This window comes from Hemitrygon akajei, chromosome 7, assembly GCF_048418815.1.
Source record: "Hemitrygon akajei chromosome 7, sHemAka1.3, whole genome shotgun sequence".
Taxonomy (NCBI): domain Eukaryota; kingdom Metazoa; phylum Chordata; class Chondrichthyes; order Myliobatiformes; family Dasyatidae; genus Hemitrygon; species Hemitrygon akajei.
The window spans coordinates 115,265,520-115,283,581 of record NC_133130.1 but is presented as its reverse complement, the minus strand read 5'-3'; the positions used below and the strand labels follow the sequence as shown (position 1 = coordinate 115,283,581).

The following is an 18,062-nucleotide window of genomic DNA, read 5'->3' as shown; positions in this document are numbered from 1 at the left end:
GTTTTCAACCTAAGTCACTCTGCAGCCAAACATCACGATGGCAATAAAACTGTATCCCTTCACACCCTCGCGTGCTCGACTCATCCACTTTACATTGTCTCTTAGACATCATAAAGTTTCCAGTTAAAATGTAGCACATTTGTCTTAGTTCCATGTCTTGCCAGGATCTGTGTACTAATGTGGTCCTATTTGTGCTTTCTTACCCTTAACATAATCAGGTAATCTTCCAGTGTTTAATCACCCCCTCCTCCTCCCCCCCCCCAGTATCCAGTGTATAATCTTCCCTCCCCCCAATTCCTTCAGTATTTAATTCCTCCCCCCCCCACCCCGGTATCCAGTGTATAGTCTTCCCTCCCCCCAATTCCTTCAGTATTTAATTCCTCCCCCCCCACCCCGGTATCCAGTGTATAGTCTTCCCTCCCCCCAATTCCTTCAGTATTTAATTCCTCCCCCCCCACCCCGGTATCCAGTGTATAGTCTTCCCTCCCCTCAATTCCTTCAGTATTTAATTCCTTCCCCCCCCCCACCCCGGTATCCAGTGTATAGTCTTCCCTCCCCTCAATTCCTTCAGTATTTAATTCCTTCCCCCCCCCCACCCCGGTATCCAGTGTATAATCTTTCCTCCCCCCAATTCCTTCAATATTTAATTCCTCCCTCCACCCCGGTATCCAGCATTCAATCTTCTCTCCCCCTACACACCCTCCCCCCGTCTCCAGTGTTTGATCTCTCCCTAGGTATCTTCTCTTCCCCCCACTCACCCCACCATGTGATTCTCTCTACCCCCCCCCCCCCCCACCCCCGTGTCCAGTCTTTAATCTTCTTTTGGTGTATCCGGCATTTAATTCTCTATCCCCCCCCACCCACCCCCGGAATCCAGCGTTTAATTTCCCCTTTGGTCTGTGTGTAATCTGCTGTTGGAGTTCAGTGTCTAGTCGTGTTGATGTTACCTGATTCTAATCTTCTGTCACTTTTTTATCTTGTGGCTGACAACCAAACAGGAAAATAGGGTAAGCGGTCCAGTTTAATTTTACTGTCGTATTGCTGGTTGACATGAAAATCTTGTTGAAGGTTTCCACTTATAAACATCCAAAACAAAAGCAAAAAAAATGCAGATGATAGTAATCTAAAATAAAACGAACAGGAGAGTTGACAGAAAAGCTGCCCGGGAACAGAGTCAATCTTTCAAGCCGATGTAAAAACATTGACCTGAAGTGTTCCTCTCTCCCCAGAGATGACCATTAGACCAGGGAGCAGAATTTGACCATTCGCTCTGCTCCATCATGGCTGATTTATTATCCCTCTCAACCCCACTCTCCTGAATTTGCCCTGTAACCTTTGACACCTTGATTAATCAAGAACCTGTTAACCTCTGCTTTAAATATACCCAATGGCTCTGCTTCCAGTGGCAAAGAATTCCAGATTCAACAACTTTGGCTAAAGAAATTCCTCCTCATCTCTGGTCTAGATGAACATCCCTCCATTTTGAGGCTGTGCCCTCTGGACCTAGACTTCCCCACCATAGGAAACATCCTCTCCACAGACACTCTGTCGAGGTCTTTCAACATTTGATAAGTTCCAATGAGGTTTCCCCCTTCGCTTTTCTAAAGTTGAGCGAGTAAAGGCCCAGAACCATCAAGCACTGACATCAGATGCTGCCCAATCTGCAGAGTGTTTACACCATTTCCTGTTTTGAATACAGTTGCCCATGGGAGAGTAGAGACTCTCTGTTTGAGAGGTAAAAGCCTGGCTCTCTGTTGAATTTCATTTGCCTGGTATCTCTGCTGTTTGAACAGTTTTACAGAATTATACATAAACGTAACATTTTAAAATGCAAAATCAGTCAATATGAAATTGTGTTTTTATGAAATAATAATTTATAGAGAAGATAGCCAAAGAATTTGTATCAGCATAGTTCAACAGAGTTTGAGATACTTAAAGTCAACACATTCTCAGAATACATGCACTCAATGGCCACTTTGTCAGCTACACCTGCAGCAACTCAATGCATAAAAGCATGCAGATATGGTCAGGTGGTTCAGACCAAATATTACAATGGGAAAGTGACTTTGAACTTGGAATGATTGTTGGTGCCAGATGGGGTGGTTTGAGTATCTCAGAATCTGCTGATCTCCTGGGATTTTCACGCACGACAGTCTCTAGAGTTTACAGAGAATGGTGTAAAAATGTCTTGTTAATGAGAGAGGTCAGAGGAAAATGGCCAGGCTGGTTCAAACTGACAGGAAAGTGACAGTAACTCAAACAGCCACGTATTACACACACTCACACAGACACACACATATACAGTCGGCCCTCCGTATCCGCGAGGGATTGGTTCCAGGACCTCCCGCGGATACCAAAAAATGCGGATGCTCAAGTCCCTTGTATCAGTGGTCCCCAACCACCGGACCATGAGAAAACGATATGATTTGGCGATATGAAACCATATGAGTCAGCTGCACCTTTCCTCATTCCCTGTCACGCCCACTGTTGAACTTGAACGCACGCGAGGTCATTAGTCGCCTAAACGCTGTGATACCCTCGCGCCAGGGATCACTGGTTGGCCTCGGGTAACCGGCTGGCGAGAAGTGCCGTTGCTACTGGCCTGGCGCTGCCTCTAAACCTGTTCAGCCACACCGAATGTTCGTGGGGAACCTGGTGCTAAGATATTCGCAGACGACCAAATTCGGGCTCAGGGTTTCGTAAGTAGCAGAGCAGCTACCTTGCTGTGATCTACTGAAAGTCTTCCCTCGAGCCAAACTTTTGTCGGCCGATAGATCCTACCTACCTACAAGGGGGGATGGGTGCGCGCCCTGTCGCACTCCTCCTCGCTCTCTGGATTGCGACCGCCGCGGCCCCGGTACGGGGACCTCCGACCCTGACCTTGTCCTCTCACCCCACCCACGACCAGCCGCACCTGGCCAAGGCGTCTGGCGGTGGGCGGGCAGGAGGCTGGAGTTCAGGCCCGGAGGCTGTCCAATGAGGCAATGAAGCCCTCAAAACTGCTTCAGTACCCTGAGTCCAAGCACCCTGCACTTAAAGACAAACGCGTTGAGTTTTTTGAGCGGAAAAAGTGTGAGCAGGCAGGACAGAAGCAAGTGCTGATAGCCACGTAAACTAAATTGCGGAATAGACTGGACATAAGGAACCTCCTTCGAGTATCACTGTATTCCAGTCGTGTTTAACTCCCCCCCCCCCCCCCCCCCCGGGCCCCGTCGGCTGGTCTGCAAGAATATTGTCAATATTAAACCGGTCCGCGGTGCAAAAAAGGTTGGTGACCCCCTGCCTTATATAAAATGGTGTAGTATTTGCATATAACTATGCACATCCTCCCATATACTGTAAATCATCTCTAGATTACTTATAATACCTAATACAAAGTAAATGCTATGTAAATAATTGTTATACTGTAATGTTTAGGGAATATTGACAAGAAAAAAAAACTGTACATGTTCCTCTCGCTCACAACACAAGCAGCGAGCGAACGAGACGCCAATTCTCCCGTGATCTTTACATTCTTGAGGCTGTAGCGCTTTACAGAGCCAGCCAGCCATCCCTTACTAGCCTTAAACTCTTTTCTCTCGCTCTCGTCACAGTGGTGCTCATAGAGACTAAGAGCTTTTTCATGTATAATTTGGCCATCGACAGGGATATGCTTCTGTGACATATCCTCTAGCCACACACTTAATGCTTTCTCAGTCTTTGCAAGCACTTTATCACAAACCGGAGAGAGCATTTTTGCAGTTGTTGGGGCAGCACTAACACTTCCATGAATTTCAGCTCTTTCCTGCTTTATTGTGCGAATGCCCGATCCGTTCTTACCGACCTTACGGCCCACTTCGGAAAGCGACACGCCACTTTTCAAAAGATGTAATATTTCTACTTTCTCAGCGAGAGGTAGCACTTTACTCTTCCTTTAGCCTTTGAGGGATTGCTTTGACCACCTAATTGCTTTTTAGGAGCCATTTTTCACAGGAACAAAGTAGCGAATGAACGAGACGCGAGGCGAGCAATACTCGAGCAACGAGTGCTGGAAGAGCACTTATGGGTTTTCTTGACTCGCGGTTGGTTGAATTTGCGCGTGCAGAACTCGCGGGTAAGGAGGGCCGACTGTACACGGAGACACACACACACACCTGTTGTATTCACACTGTTACCCAGCATGGGAGAAGGCCTTGCAGCCCATCTTGTCCATGCCAACCTCAGTCAGCGCTGGGCCAGCATCCCTCTCAGAGTCAGGATTATGATCACTGTCTGATAGGAAGTGAGATTTGTTGTCTGGTGACAGCTGGCATTACTGGACGTTAAAAAGTACTATCAGTCACAAAACCGATGAGTGCAAACGAGGGGTAATGAACAGCTTCAGCCAGTCCGTTCAGGAACCTTCTGACGGAGGAGTCGAAGCTGCTGCCCATTTGGTAAGTATGGATCTTCATCAGAAACAGGCTTAATATCACTGACGTAACCTGTTGTGGCAGCTCTACAGTGCAATACGTAAAAAGACTATCAATTTCAATAAGAAATGTACAGCAAGTGCAGAAGTCTTAAGAACGTGTATATATAGCTAGTGTGCCTAAGACTTTTGGACAGTACTGTAGTAATTTTATGTATTGCACTGTACTGCTGCCACAAAAAAATCAAATTTCATGACATATGTAAGTGATGATAAACCTGATTTTGATGTGTGCGTCCTTTGCTCCAGCCGGATTTACAAACTCGTTCTCCGCTCCATGTTGACAAATACAGAACTGTCTACAGAACACCCTAACTATATATATGTGCCTAAGGTTTTTACACATTTACATTAATTAAATAGAGAACAAAAGTAGTGTTCATAGACAGTTCAGAAATCTGATAGTGGTGAGGAAGGAGTTCTTCCTGAAACGTTGAGTGTGTGTCTTCAGGTTCCTGCACCTCCTCCCTGATGGTGGTGATGAGGAGAGGGCACGTCCTGAGGGATGGGGCCCGTACAAGGGTATTTGAAACCTCTGCCACCTGCTTCCACACACTGACTAATGCTGCCCCCATCTCTCCTTTGACCCTGCAGAATCCCGTTCCGCACGATCGTGGTCAGCCTGCTGTCCCACCAGGTGCTGCTGCAGAACTTGTACGACGTGCTGCTGGAGGAGTTCGTCAAGGGTCCCACGCCCAGCGGCGACGCGCCGGACCGGGCCGTCGGCCTGGGGGAGGGCCGGCCGGCCGGCTTCCTGCGGTACATCTCCATGCAGAACCTGGCCGTCATCTTCGACCTGCTGCTGGACTCGTACCGGACGGCGCGCGAGTTCGACACCCGGCCCGGCCTCAAGTACCTGCTGATGAAGGTGTCGGGCGTGGGCGGCGCCGCCAACCTCTACCGCCAGTCGGCCATGAGCTTCAGCATCTACTTCCAGGCCCTGATCTGCGCCATCCTCACCAACCAGGAGCACATCTCGGCCGAGCAGGTCAAGAAGATCCTGTGCGAGCAGCAGCAGGAGGAGGAGGAGGAGGGCGAGCTGAGCTCGGACTCGTCCCAGCAGTGCTCGTCCGAGGACGAGGACATCTTCGAGGAGACGGCGCAGGTCAGCCCGCCGCGGGGCAAAGAGAAGCGGCAGTGGCGGGCCAGGATGCCATCCCTCAGCATCCAGCCGTGCAGCAACGCCGACTGGGCCTGGCTGGTGCGGCGTCTGCACAAGCTGTGCCTGGAGGTCTGCAACCACTACATCCAGCTGCACCTCGACCTGCAGACCGGCGCTGCCGACGAGCCGCCACCGCCACAGCAGCCGCCGCTGGCCGGCAGGGGCGACCAGCTCTTCTTCCTGCCCGCCTGCCCTTCCGAGGGCTCGAGCCCGTCCACCACCTGCGCCTCGGTCAGGGAGACGCCGTCCGACGAAGGGGCCGCCGCCGGCCGCGCCCGCACGGCGGCCCCCAGCCCCGCCTCGCCGCCGCCGGCGGGGGGGAAGGCGCGCGGCGGGGAGGGCTGGCGGCCGAACCGGCGGGCCAGCAGCGGGAGGAGCGAGGACAGCGACCCGCGCGGCGGGGAGGGCTGCCGGCCGGCTGGGAAGGAGGAGGACGGCGCGGAGGCCGACCCCCCCGCGGAGCCGGCGCCCGGCAGCCCGGCCCCCGCCGGTGCCGACGCGGAGCCGGGCCGGAGGAAGGAGTGGTGGGAGAGCGCGGGAAGCAGGATCTACACCATCGCCGCCGACCGCACCATCGGTAAGCTGGTGCTGGAGTACAAGAGGCGGAAGCAGCAGAACAGCAACCCGGGCAAGGGGGAGGCGGCGGCGGGGGGCAGCCGCGGCCCCGAGTCGCCCCTGCAGCGGCCTCAGCAGCTGCTCGAGCACAGTCGCATGCGACACTCGTTCAGCGCCGGCGCCGAGCTGCTCCGCCAGGACAGGAGGTCTCGCTCGGGCTCCACCGCCAGCTGCCACAACGTCTCCGTGCGCGACACCGAGGGGCAGATGCAGGTAAGGGTCACGTGGCAGGCCGTTTGGCCCGGCCAGTCAGTGCTAGCACCTGGTTAATGCTGACAAAGTGCAGACCGCTGGAGGAACTCCAGACAAGAGCACAGGAACTAAAGGAAACCCCTGTAACGGGATAGGAGAGGGAGAAACGTTAATCTTTAGAGGCATGCATTTAAGGTGAGATGGGGAAAATTTAAAAGAAATGTGTGAGGTAAGATTTATATATACTCTGTATATATAACGACTGAGAGTGGTGATTGCCTAAATAGAGTGGATGTGGAGAGCATGTTTCCTATGGTGGGGGAGCCTAGGACCAGAGGGCACAGCCTCGGAATATAAGGACGTCCATTTAGAACAGAAATCAGGAGGGATTTCTTCAGCCAGAGGGCGGTGAATCTGTGGAATTCATTGCCACAGACGACTGTTGAGGTCAAGTCATTGGGTATATTTAAAGTGCAGTTTGATAGATTCTTGATTAGTCAGGGCAGCAAAGGCTATGGGGAGAAGGCAGGAGAAGGGGGTTGCGAGGGATAATAAATCAGCCTTGATTGAATGGCAGTGCAGACTAGATGGGCCGAATGGCCTAATTCTGCTCCTGTGTGTTATGGCCTTGTTGCTATCTCACCCCCCCCCCCCCCACCCAACTCATCTGAAGGTGCTGGAAGTAGTAGCCAGCACAAGGCACTTGTGGGCTGATTGATCATGGGCCCGTCTGGGAATTTACTGCTCTGTTTTGACGGAATATTTATTGACAGCACTGCCACAGTGAAGGTGGAGTGAGGAGTGTGATTTAATCGCAAACAGGCTTCTGTCCAACCAGTAGCCTAGTGGGTAGTACAGGCGATCTGGGTTCAATTCCTGTAAGGAGTTTGTACGTTCTCCCCGTGACCACGTGGATTTCCTCCGGGTGCTCCAGTTTCCTCCCACAGTCCAAAGGTTATTTGGTCACTGTAAATTGTCACGCGACGAGGCTGGGGTTAAATTGGGGGGCTCACAGGACCAGAAGGGTCTGTTTCATGTTGTGTATATCACCTTGAGATTCTTTTTCTTGCAGGAAAATCAAGAAATAGAATAGAATTTATGGGAAAACTCTACATAAAACTAAAAAAAAACGGAAGTACAAAAGCAAGGCGGAAATGAGAAATTATTTGAAGAGTGGAAGAGATAGAAATTAAGCAACTGTTCCCAGAAAAGGCAGGGTCCCCATCCAGAAGCTACAGGTGCCAGCCAGGTTACGCTAGGGCTCCACTCCTGAGAGCTCAATAAATCAAAACTAGCAATGATTTAAATAAGAACATAGGCAATGTGCTAGTAAGCCATGGAAGTTAGCTCAGTGGTTTAGAAATTGGCACGAACCAAGTTCCCACACAGCAGAAGGTTTCTGCAGCCCTGCGGCAGCTGGAAAATCCTCCTCACCAGTCTGTCAAATTCTCATCCATGTGTGTGAGCTGTACGCGAGTTGGGTGCTTGTAACCTGGGGCGTGGGTTGGTAGGTTAATTGGCCACTGTGACATTGTCCCTGGTGTGTGTGGTGAGCGGTAAAACTGGCAGGAAGGTGGTAGAGAACTTGGTGACAGGTAAACTACTGCAGAATGGAATTGCTCTCAAAATCAGGTTTAATATCACTGGTGCATGTTGTGAAATTTGTTTTGCGGCAGCAATACAGTGCATTAAATAATAAAAACTAAATTACCGTAAGAAATATATATAAAATTATATAAAATAAATCGTGCAAAAACAACTCAGGTATTTCATTGGCCCTTCTGAGGTGTGATGGCAGGAAGAGGGTAAGAAGCTGTTCCTGAAATGCTGAGTGCTTCTTCAGCCCCCTGTACCTCCTTCCTGATCAATGAGGAGTGGTGTGTCCTGGGCGATGGGGGTTCTTAGTGACGGCTGATGCCCTCTTGAGGTATTGCCTTTTGAAGACAACATGGACTTGTTCAGTCCCCTATCAACCTAACATGCACCTATCTACAGATGGCAAAGGGAGTGCAGCTAAGACCATGGTTGGATCACCCCCCCACCCCCCCCATGCATTTACAGGCACCAGAACAGACTTAAAGAGCCAAATAATCTGCTCCTCCTCCCTTTTGCTGTTTTGATGACTCTGCTGTAGCCTGTCATAAGACATAGGAGCAGACACAGGCCGTTTGGCCCATCGAGTCTGCCTCGTCATTCTATCATGGTTGATTTATTATCTCTCAACCCCATTCTTCTGCCTTCTCCCCGTATCCTTTGATGCCTTAGCTAATTGAGAGTCTATCAACCTCTGCTTTAAATAAACCCAATGACTTGGCCTTCGCAGCACCTGTGGCAGTGGATTCTGCAGATTTGCCACTCTCTGGCTAAAGAAATTCCTCCTCATCTTTGTTCTAAATGGACGTCCCTCTATTCTGATGCTGTGCCCTCGGGTTCTAGACTCCCCACTATAGAAAACATCCTCTCCACTTCCACTCTGTCTAGGCCTTTTAATATTCATTACATTTCATTGAGATCCTCTCTCATTCTTCTAAACTCCAGCAAGTACAGGCCCAGAGCCATCAAACGCTCCTCACACATTAACCCTTTCATTCCTGGGATTATTCCCCTGCTATCCGAAAGTAGAGCGTTCCTATGAAACCATTCGTAAGCCGAAATGTCGTAAAGTGAAGAAGCAATTACCATTAATTTATATGGGAAAAATTTTCGAGTGTTCCCAGACCCAAAAAAAACCTACCAAATCATACCAAATAGCACATAAAACCTAAAATAACAGTAACATATAGTAAAAGCAGGAATGATACGATAATTACACAGCCTATATAAAGTAGAAATAATGTATGTACAGTGTAGTTTCACTTACCAGAATCGGGAAGATTTAGCCAAAACAGATCTGTAGAAAAAAATTGGCACGTACACACATGTGCATACACCTGCCCATGCAGGGCTTTGCGGTCACGGGGTAAACGCAAGTTTAAAGCGGGCGCCTTTTTTCGTAAAAGGGAAAATCCTCTTCGGATTTCTTTTGGTTAGTGAAAACAGGTACTAATGTTGGTCTTTTGTAAAAGTGAAGTGGCGTAAAGCGGGGGGCACCTGCACCTCCCCTGGATCCTCCCCAATGCCAGCACATTTCTTCTTAGGTAGGGGGCCCAGAACTGCTTCCAGTACTCCAAATGTGGTCTGACCAATGTCTTATAAAACCTAAACGTGACTTTTACTATTTACAAGTACAATCTAAGGGCAGCTGCTGGAGGAACTCAGCAGGTCAGGCAGCATCTGTGGAGCAGAATAAACATTCAACCTTTCAGACTGATGATGAAGGGTCTCGGCCTGAAACGTCGACTGTTTATTCCCCTCCATAGACGCTGCCTGACCTGCTGAGTTCCTCCAATACGTTGTGTGTGTTTCTCTGGATTTACAGTGTCTACGGAATCGCTTGTGTTTGCAATCAAAGTCAAGTTGTCTGACTAAAGCGTCTTTTCGTTTCTAGGCTTGGACCAACATGATACTCACCATCCTCAACCAGATCCAGCTCCTGCCAGATCAAACCTTCACAGCTCTGCAACCCTCAGTGTACCCCAGTATCAGCCAGCTCACCTGCCACGTAACCGATGTCCGAGTACGCCAGGCCGTCCGCGAGTGGTTGGGTAGAGTGGGGAGAGTTTACGACATCATCGTGTGACGCAGCAGGGAAGGACAGGAACCTGTACACATGAAGCACAGTGGTTCTGTTTCGGTGTGTTGGCCCAGTGACCACCTTTCTCAATCACGTCTGGGGGATAGCCTCCCAGTCAGAGCTCACTACTCTCCATCCATTACTGCTGGCCATCAGCTTGCTCCTTGTTGGAGTCATTTAAACCAAGATGCCAAAGGAATTGTACTGAGGAGTTGTATTCTGCAGTGTAAATGAACCATCTGTTTCTGAGACCAAGTGGGAGCATTTCATGTCCGACAGTTCAGTAGAACATTGAAATGTACAGCACGGTACCACCTCCACATGGCAGGGCAACTCAGCAAGTCAGGCAGCATCCATGAAGAGAAATAAAGAGTCAACGTTTTGGGCCGACACCCTTCATCGGGCAGTGCTGTTTGATAGACCGGTCCAATGGGGAACTCAGAACGCAAAGTGAGGTCCTGATTAATCAACCCTTCATTAGTCAAGTCTCTGGATGCATTCAAGAGAGAGTTAGATAGAGCTCTTATAGATAGTGGGGTCAAGGGATATGGGGAGAGGGCAGGAACGGGGTACTGATTGTGTATGATCAGCCATGATCACAGTGAATGGCGGTGCTGGCTAGAAGGGCCGAATGGCCTACTCCTGCACCTGCTGTCTATTGTCTATAGTCCTGATGAACATCAACTCTTTATTCCCCTCCGTAGATGCTGCCTGACCTGCTGAGTTCCACCAGTATTTTATGTGTGTTCTCTGGATTTCCAGCACCTGTAGAATTGTGTTGCAACAACATTTTTTTCTACTCCAGGGCCAATCTGACACTTCTGTCCCACGTAGCCCTCTATTTTTCTATCATCCATGTGCTTATCTATGAGTCTTTTAAATGTCCCTCATGTATCCATCTCTATCACCAACCCTGACAGGGCATTCCACGCACCCTCCACTCTGTAAAACAACCGTACATCTGACAATCCCCCCCCCCACCACACTCCCCTCCAAACACCTCAAAATTATAAACACAAGAGAGTCTGCAGATGCTAGAAATCAAAGCAACACACACAAAATGCTGGAGGAACTCAGCAGGCCAGGCAGCATCTGTGGAAAAGAGTACAGTCGACGTTTCAGGCCGAGATCATTCTTCAGGACTGACAGACAGACAGACAGACATACTTTATTGTTCCCGAGGGAAATTGGGTTTCGTTACAGCCGCACCAACCAAGAATAGTGTAGATTAGCAATATAAAACCATAAATAATTAAATAATAATAGGTAAGTTATGCCAAGTGGAAATAAGTCCAGGACCAGCCTATTGGCACAGGGTGTCTGACACTCCGAGGGAGGAGTTGTAAAGTTTGATGGCCACAGGCAGGAATGACTTCCTATGACGCTCAGTGTTGCATCTCGGTGGAATGAGTCTCTAGCTGAATGTACTCCTGTGCCTAACCTGTACATTATGGAGTGGATGGGAGACATTGTCCAAGATGGCATGCAACTTGGACAGCATCCTCTTTTCAGACACCACCGTCAGAGAGTCCAGTTCCACCCCCACAACATCACTGGCCTTACGAATGAGTTTGTTGATTCTGTTGGTGTCTGCTACCCTCAGCCTGCTGCCCCAGCACACAACAGCAAACATGATAGCACTGAGGGAGAAGATGTCAGAATAGAAAGGTGGGGGGTGGGTTAGGTGGTTAACTGGAAAGTGATAGGTAAAGCCAGGTGGGTGGGAGATATCAAGGGGTGGAGAAGAAGGAATCTGGTCGGAGAGGAGAATGGATCATAGGAGAAAGGGGAGGAGGAGAGGACCCAGAGGGAAATAATAGACATCATAATAGGGGAGGATTATCACTTGGGCTGCTTGCAAGGGTAAGTGCTGGGAGGAGATTTTAGAGGAGGGGCAAATGGACAAGGAAATTGCAGAGATATGCCTCCTCTTGTAAGTCATTTCCACCCTGGGTAAAAGTCTCTGACTGTTCACTCTATCAATGCCTCTTATTATCTTCCCCCTTCACCAAGTCAACTCTCATCCTCCTTCACTCTAAAGAGAAGGCCCTGGCCCCCTGCCTTCACCATGCCGTGACATTCTGTTTGCCACCCAGGTTGAGTTGGAAGCGGGGTAGACGAGTGATGAGGCTTGTCTCGGGTCAGACACACCCTGGGTCTGCAGGGCTCTCCCGCCTGAGTAGGGTCAAAGCCACAGATCACACTTCCGTTTTGAAAGTTCCACCCACAGAAGCAACTCCTTTTGCCTGGGCAGAGGGCTGAAGCTGGCCCTTCCCCCTTCCCATGCATCCTCTCTGTCAGAGTCGCTGCGTGACCATGCTCTTCCTGAAAGGCAAAGTCCCGTTGCCCTGGAGGTGCCTGCTCCAAGTATCGGTTGCTGTGAGCTTGTCGCACTTGATGCCATCTTCTACTTAGAGATACAGGGCAGTTATAGGCCCTTCTGGCCCAGTGGGTTAAGGGTGAAAAGTGAAATGTTGAAGGGGACCATGAGGGGAAACCTCTTCTCCCAGAGGGTGGTGAGAGTGTGGAACGAGCTGCCAGCGCAGGTGGTGCATGTGAGCTCGATTTCAATGTTTAAGAGAAGTTTAGGTAAGTATAAGGATGGGAGGGGTATGGAGGGCTGTGGTCGATGAGAGTAACAGTTAAGTGCGGACTAGATGGGCCGAAGGGCCCGTTATTTTGCTGTAGTGTTCTGTGACTCTTTAACTGTTCAGTCCGTCCCTGATCCCTCTGTCCCCACCCCCCCCCCCCATATGTCCAATCCACCATCTCTGAACTTTTGGACAGTGAGGACCTTTCAAACATCTTTGGAGGATGTGTGGAAATCTTAGGATACCTTAGCCACTCAACTTCTCCGTAGCCTCTTTTACATGCTCTCTTCTATCTCTACTCATTCCTACTAGTTCTAGGTGAGCAACTGGTCATTGGTCTTGGGGGGAAGGCTGAGCGAGCTAGGGCTTTTCTCTGGATGACTCAGTAGAGGTTTAAAAGATGATAAGAGGAACATAGATCGAATGGATAGTAGAGACCTTTCCCCCAGGCAGAAATGTTAATGAGGGGGCATAATTTTGATAAGATTGGAGGAAGTCAGAGGTAGGTTTTATAAAGAGTGGTGAGTGCTTGGAGCACATTGGCGGGGACGGTGATAGAGACAGATACACTCGGGATGTTTAAGAGACTCTTAAATAGAAAAATGGAGGGCTGTGTGGGAGGGAAGGGTTAGATTGATCTTAGAGTAGGTTAAAAGGTTAGTACAATGTTGTGGGCCGAAGGGCCTTACTGAGCTGTAATGTTCCATGTTTAGGTCTTTCGTAGAGTTTACAGCAAAGGCAAGGAAAGAATGGTCTGAGAGGCTAAATGGTCTCAATCCCAAACAGTACTTGGGAAGCTGACTCCTAGTTTCCCGCCATCTTCACCTCGAAATAGATACCCAGCCCTCTATCATCACTGGGTTTAAATCCTGGAGCTCCCTCCCCACGCAACACCCTGGGGCAGCCTTCACCTGAAGGGCAGTGCTTCACTGGTCCTGATGAATGAAAGGTCTCGGCCCGAAATGCTGACTGTCTATTCCTCTCCGTAGATGCTGCCTGACCCGCTGAGTTCCTCCAGTGATTTGTGTGCGTTGTTACAGTGTTTCAGGGAGCCAGCTCACCCACTGCTTACTCAGGAACAATTAAGGTTGGGCACTGAACACTGGCCCTGCCCATGATGTCCACATTAAATTAACAATAATATTCAGACTACCCCTTGACATTGTTCTCATCAGAGAAGACTTCTCTTTATCTTCCTTGCTATTGGTCACACCAAACAAGACTTGTCCCATCTTCACCTACAGTGGAGATTCCACACTTATTCCTCCCCGGCCTCTCTCACTTTCCAACGTGAATTCAGCCCCAGGTGAAACTGTTGTAAGAAAGGCCTGTGGCGACACTAAGCTGTAATGTTCCCTGGTCCTATCTACATACTCAGTGACGCCAAAGAGTAGAAAAGTCACATTTGTATGCAATGTCTTGTTGTTTCTCTAAAATGTGGCTTTCTTTTAGCTCATTAACGTGTGTGTGCCATGACTAGCAACAAGCTTGTCATTCGTATTTAATCCTGTAAGACGCCAGAACTCTCCTACACATCGAGACCAGTACCGATGCACTTTTCTCCAAGTATGTAGCTGAAACTGTCAGGTCACCAAGATTCTGTGCACCATCTTACCGATCACTCCTCCAATCAGATGCAGCAGAACTAACAAATGCCAGAGGTCATGAGTACATATCCCACCAATAGGTGTCTGACATCCTGGCAGGTACATCTGAAGGATGAAATGTTTGACCACAATTCAGGGGGAGAAAAAGATCTTGTTTTCAAAGCAAATCGGGAGTTCACTCTGTAATCCTGCCAAATCTGTATTTATCAGTTAACATCAGCAAGATTATCTGGTCATTGTCGCTGTTTGTGGGAGTGTGCTATGCACAACTTGAGTGCCGTGCTTTGAAAGCTTCAAATTAACTTGGTTGGGTGGGAAAAATCTGGGAAGTTGTGAAATGCAAATCTGTTTATTTCCACTGTATTTAGTGTCACCAGTGTTATGGGCATCTCTGAAGCAGTCTCCAGAAACAAACTTCAGAATGATTGTCCTCTTGCAGTGTACCCTACTTAGCATTTGAGATTGCAGCTTTGGGAAATGATGTTAAAGCAGTTCTGACAAATATCTGCGGTGGTACATACTACACTGACTGTACACCACTGATAGATGACTAAATGTACCTGCCTCTGAGCATCAAGAGTAGATGATTAGCCTCTCTTGCCTGTGTGAGTGTTATTCGCTGTTTGTATCCTGAATAGTGTGTAGACCTTACTGCCTGCCGGCCTAGCCTACTGGTCAGCTGCCAACTCGACACTAGACGATTATGAGTGAATTCTTTCAATTCTGAACACAAAGTCATTGATGAAGCAACCGAAATGATTGGGCTTACAGCACCACCTTGAGTACATAGAATATTACAACAGCCCACAACGTTATGCCAACCTTTTAACCTGCTGTAACCCTTTGCCCCCACATGGTTTTCCGTTTTTCCTGCATCCGTGGGCTCACCTAAGACTCTCAAATGTCCCTGATTTATCTGTTTCTACCACCACCCCAATGACATGTTCCACTGTCTCTCTAGGTTTTCATTTAGAACCAAAACACCCTAGCAGGCCCAATTACACCCGTGTGACCAACTAACCTACTAACCCACACGTCTTTGGAATGTGGGAGGAAACCAGAACACCCAGAGGAAACCCACAGGGTCGGGGAGAACGTACAAACTCCCTACAGACAGCAGAGTAAGTCCTGCAGTATCATCCTGAGGCTGAGGTCATAGACCTCTGACCACTACAACCATCTTCCTTTGCGAGACAGACAACTCCAGCGGCTCTTTACGCAGGTAAATTGAATGTAGTGTAATAATTCCATGCAAATTTGCACTTCAAAAATCCTTAGAACACTACAGCGCAGGAACCAGCTAAAAGGCAAATCAAAAACCACCAAACACTAATTCCTCCTTCCTACACCATGTCCATATGCCCCCATCTTCCTCATATTCATGTGCCTATCTGCACGCCTCTTAAAAGCATCTAATGTATTTGCCTCTACCACTATACCAGCCAGCACATTCCAGGCATCTACCACTGTCTGAGTAAAAAACTTGCCCCTCACATCCCCTTTGACCCTACCCCCTCTCAACTTCAATGCACACCCTCAGGTATTAGACATTTCAACCCTGGGAAACAGATACTCCCTGTCTCCTCTATCTCTGCCTCTCATAATCTTGTAAACCTCCATCAGATCTCCCCTCAGCCTCTCCACTCCAGAGAAAACAACCCGTTTACCCAGCCTCTCGTGATAGCTCGTGCCTTCAAATGGTACGTTTGAGGCCGCTCACCACTACGGCACTTCAAGCTGGTGACAGTCAGACCTCACTCCGTGAAACAGTTACTGTGCAACCTTGTTTACTCTTCTCGTGGTGGCCATGAAATGACTCCTTCACTTTTAATTTATGAAGTTTTTGTGCTTTCTGGGCGTTTCAGTTCACGTTCGGCTTCTTGGCACTTTTCTGCTAGTGTTGCTTGATTTCTGTAAAGGAAACCCGGTCTGTGTGTATATTTCTGCTCTGCCAATAGTGGTCTGATTAGACCACCCAACTGTCAAAGTTACATTTTGAAAAGCTTTTGTGAAATAAATTATATTTATGTTGCTTTATTGTTGAATAAAACGCAGGTGCACAACTGGGTTCCGAGTTCTCTCTCGGTTTTATTTTTCTGCGTGTATCTGCTACTGAGTCCTCCAAACCAAACTACTCCAACAGGTTTCTCACTGTTCCACTCTCCGTACACAGACCCACTGCAAACCGGTGCCATTCCTCTAATGCATGTTCAGACTTGTTCATTTATCTCCCTGGTTAACTGATTATTAAGATTTGTGTTGCAATTTTCAAAGTCCAGCTCCTCCATACCATCGCCACAAGGCTGTGTGTTTAGCTGTACTCGCTTTGTACCTACGACTGTGAGGCTAAGCTCAGCTCCAGTGTCGTATTCAAGTTTGCTGACCACACCGGTTGTCAAAGCGGGCTGAAACGCTTGAATGTCTAGGCATTAAGAAAAAGGATGTGGAAAGGTATTAAGTTAGGTAAGTCACCGGGACCGGATGAGATATACCCCAGACTACTGTGGGAAGCAAGGGAAGAGATTGCTGAGCCTCTGGCGATGATCTTTGCGTCATCAATAGGGATGGGAGGAGGATCAGATGGTTGCAAATGTTGTTCCCTTGTTCAAGAAAGGGAGTAGAGATAACCCAGGAAATTATAGATCAGTGAGTCTGACTTCAGTGGTGGGCAAGTTGTTGGAGAAGATCCTGAGAGGCAGGATTTATGAGCTTTTGGAGAGGTATAATCTGATTAGGGATAGTCAGCATGGCTTTGTCAAGGGCACGTTGTGCCTTACAAGTCTGATTGAATTCTTTGAGGATGTGACTAAACACATTGATGAAGGTAGAGCAGTGGATTTCAGTAAGGCATTTGATAGGAAGTTTGTATGGGCCCCCAAATCCTAAGAACTTTCTACAGGAGCGCAATTAAGAGCATCTTGACTGACTGCATCACTGCCTGGTATGGGAACTGTACTTCCCGCAACCACAGGACTCTGCAGAGAGTGGAGCGGACAGCCCAGCACATCTGTAGATGTGAACTTCCCATGATTCAAGACGTTTACAAGGACAGGTGTGTAAAAAGGGCCCATAGGATCATTGGGGACCGGGGTCACCCCAATCACAATCTATTCCAGCTGCTACCATCTAGGAAGCAATACCGCAGCATAAAAGTCAGGACCAACAGGCTCCGGGACAACTTCTTCCACCAGGCCATCAGACTGATGAACTCACGCTGATTTGAGTGTACTCTATGTTACATTGACTGTTCTATTTATTATAAATTACTATGATTGCACGTTTAAATGGAGACAGAAAGATTTTTACTCCTCGTGCATGTGAAGAATGTAAGAAATAGTCAATTCAATTCGATAAGGTTCCCTGTGCAAGGCTCATTCAGAAAGTAAGGGGACATGGGACCCAAGGGGACATTGCTTTGTGGATCCAGAATTGGCCTGACCACAGAAGGCAAAGAGTGGTTGTGGATGGGTCATATTCTGCATGGAGATCGGTGACCAGAGGTGTTTTGCAGGGATCTGTTCTGGGACCCTTCCTCTTTGTGATTTTTATAAATAACCTGGATGAGGAAGCAGAAGGGCGGGTTAGTAAGTTTTCTGATGACACAGAGGTTGCAGTTGTTGTAGAGGTTACAGTGGGATCTCGATAGGATGCAGAACGGGCCTGAGAAGTGGCTGATGGAGTTCAACCCAGATAAGTGTCAAGTGGTTCATTTTGGTAGGTCAAATTTGAAGACAGAATATAATGGTAAAACTCTTGGCAGTGTGGCAGATAT

General features: G+C 48.5%; 1 protein-coding gene across 1 annotated transcript in view; it reads left to right on the top strand.

Annotated features, from left to right (window-relative positions):
• arfgef3 (ARFGEF family member 3) overlaps window positions 1-16,358 on the top strand; it is a 443,098-nt gene extending 426,740 nt beyond the window's left edge. Inside the window, 4 exon segments of the mRNA XM_073051808.1 lie at window positions 5,045-5,867; window positions 5,870-5,943; window positions 6,089-6,440; window positions 9,907-16,358. Coding sequence (XP_072907909.1) covers window positions 5,045-5,867; window positions 5,870-5,943; window positions 6,089-6,440; window positions 9,907-10,098 — 1,441 coding nt within the window. The 3' untranslated portion in view covers window positions 10,099-16,358.
• Window positions 16,359-18,062: the final 1,704 nt, after the last annotated feature.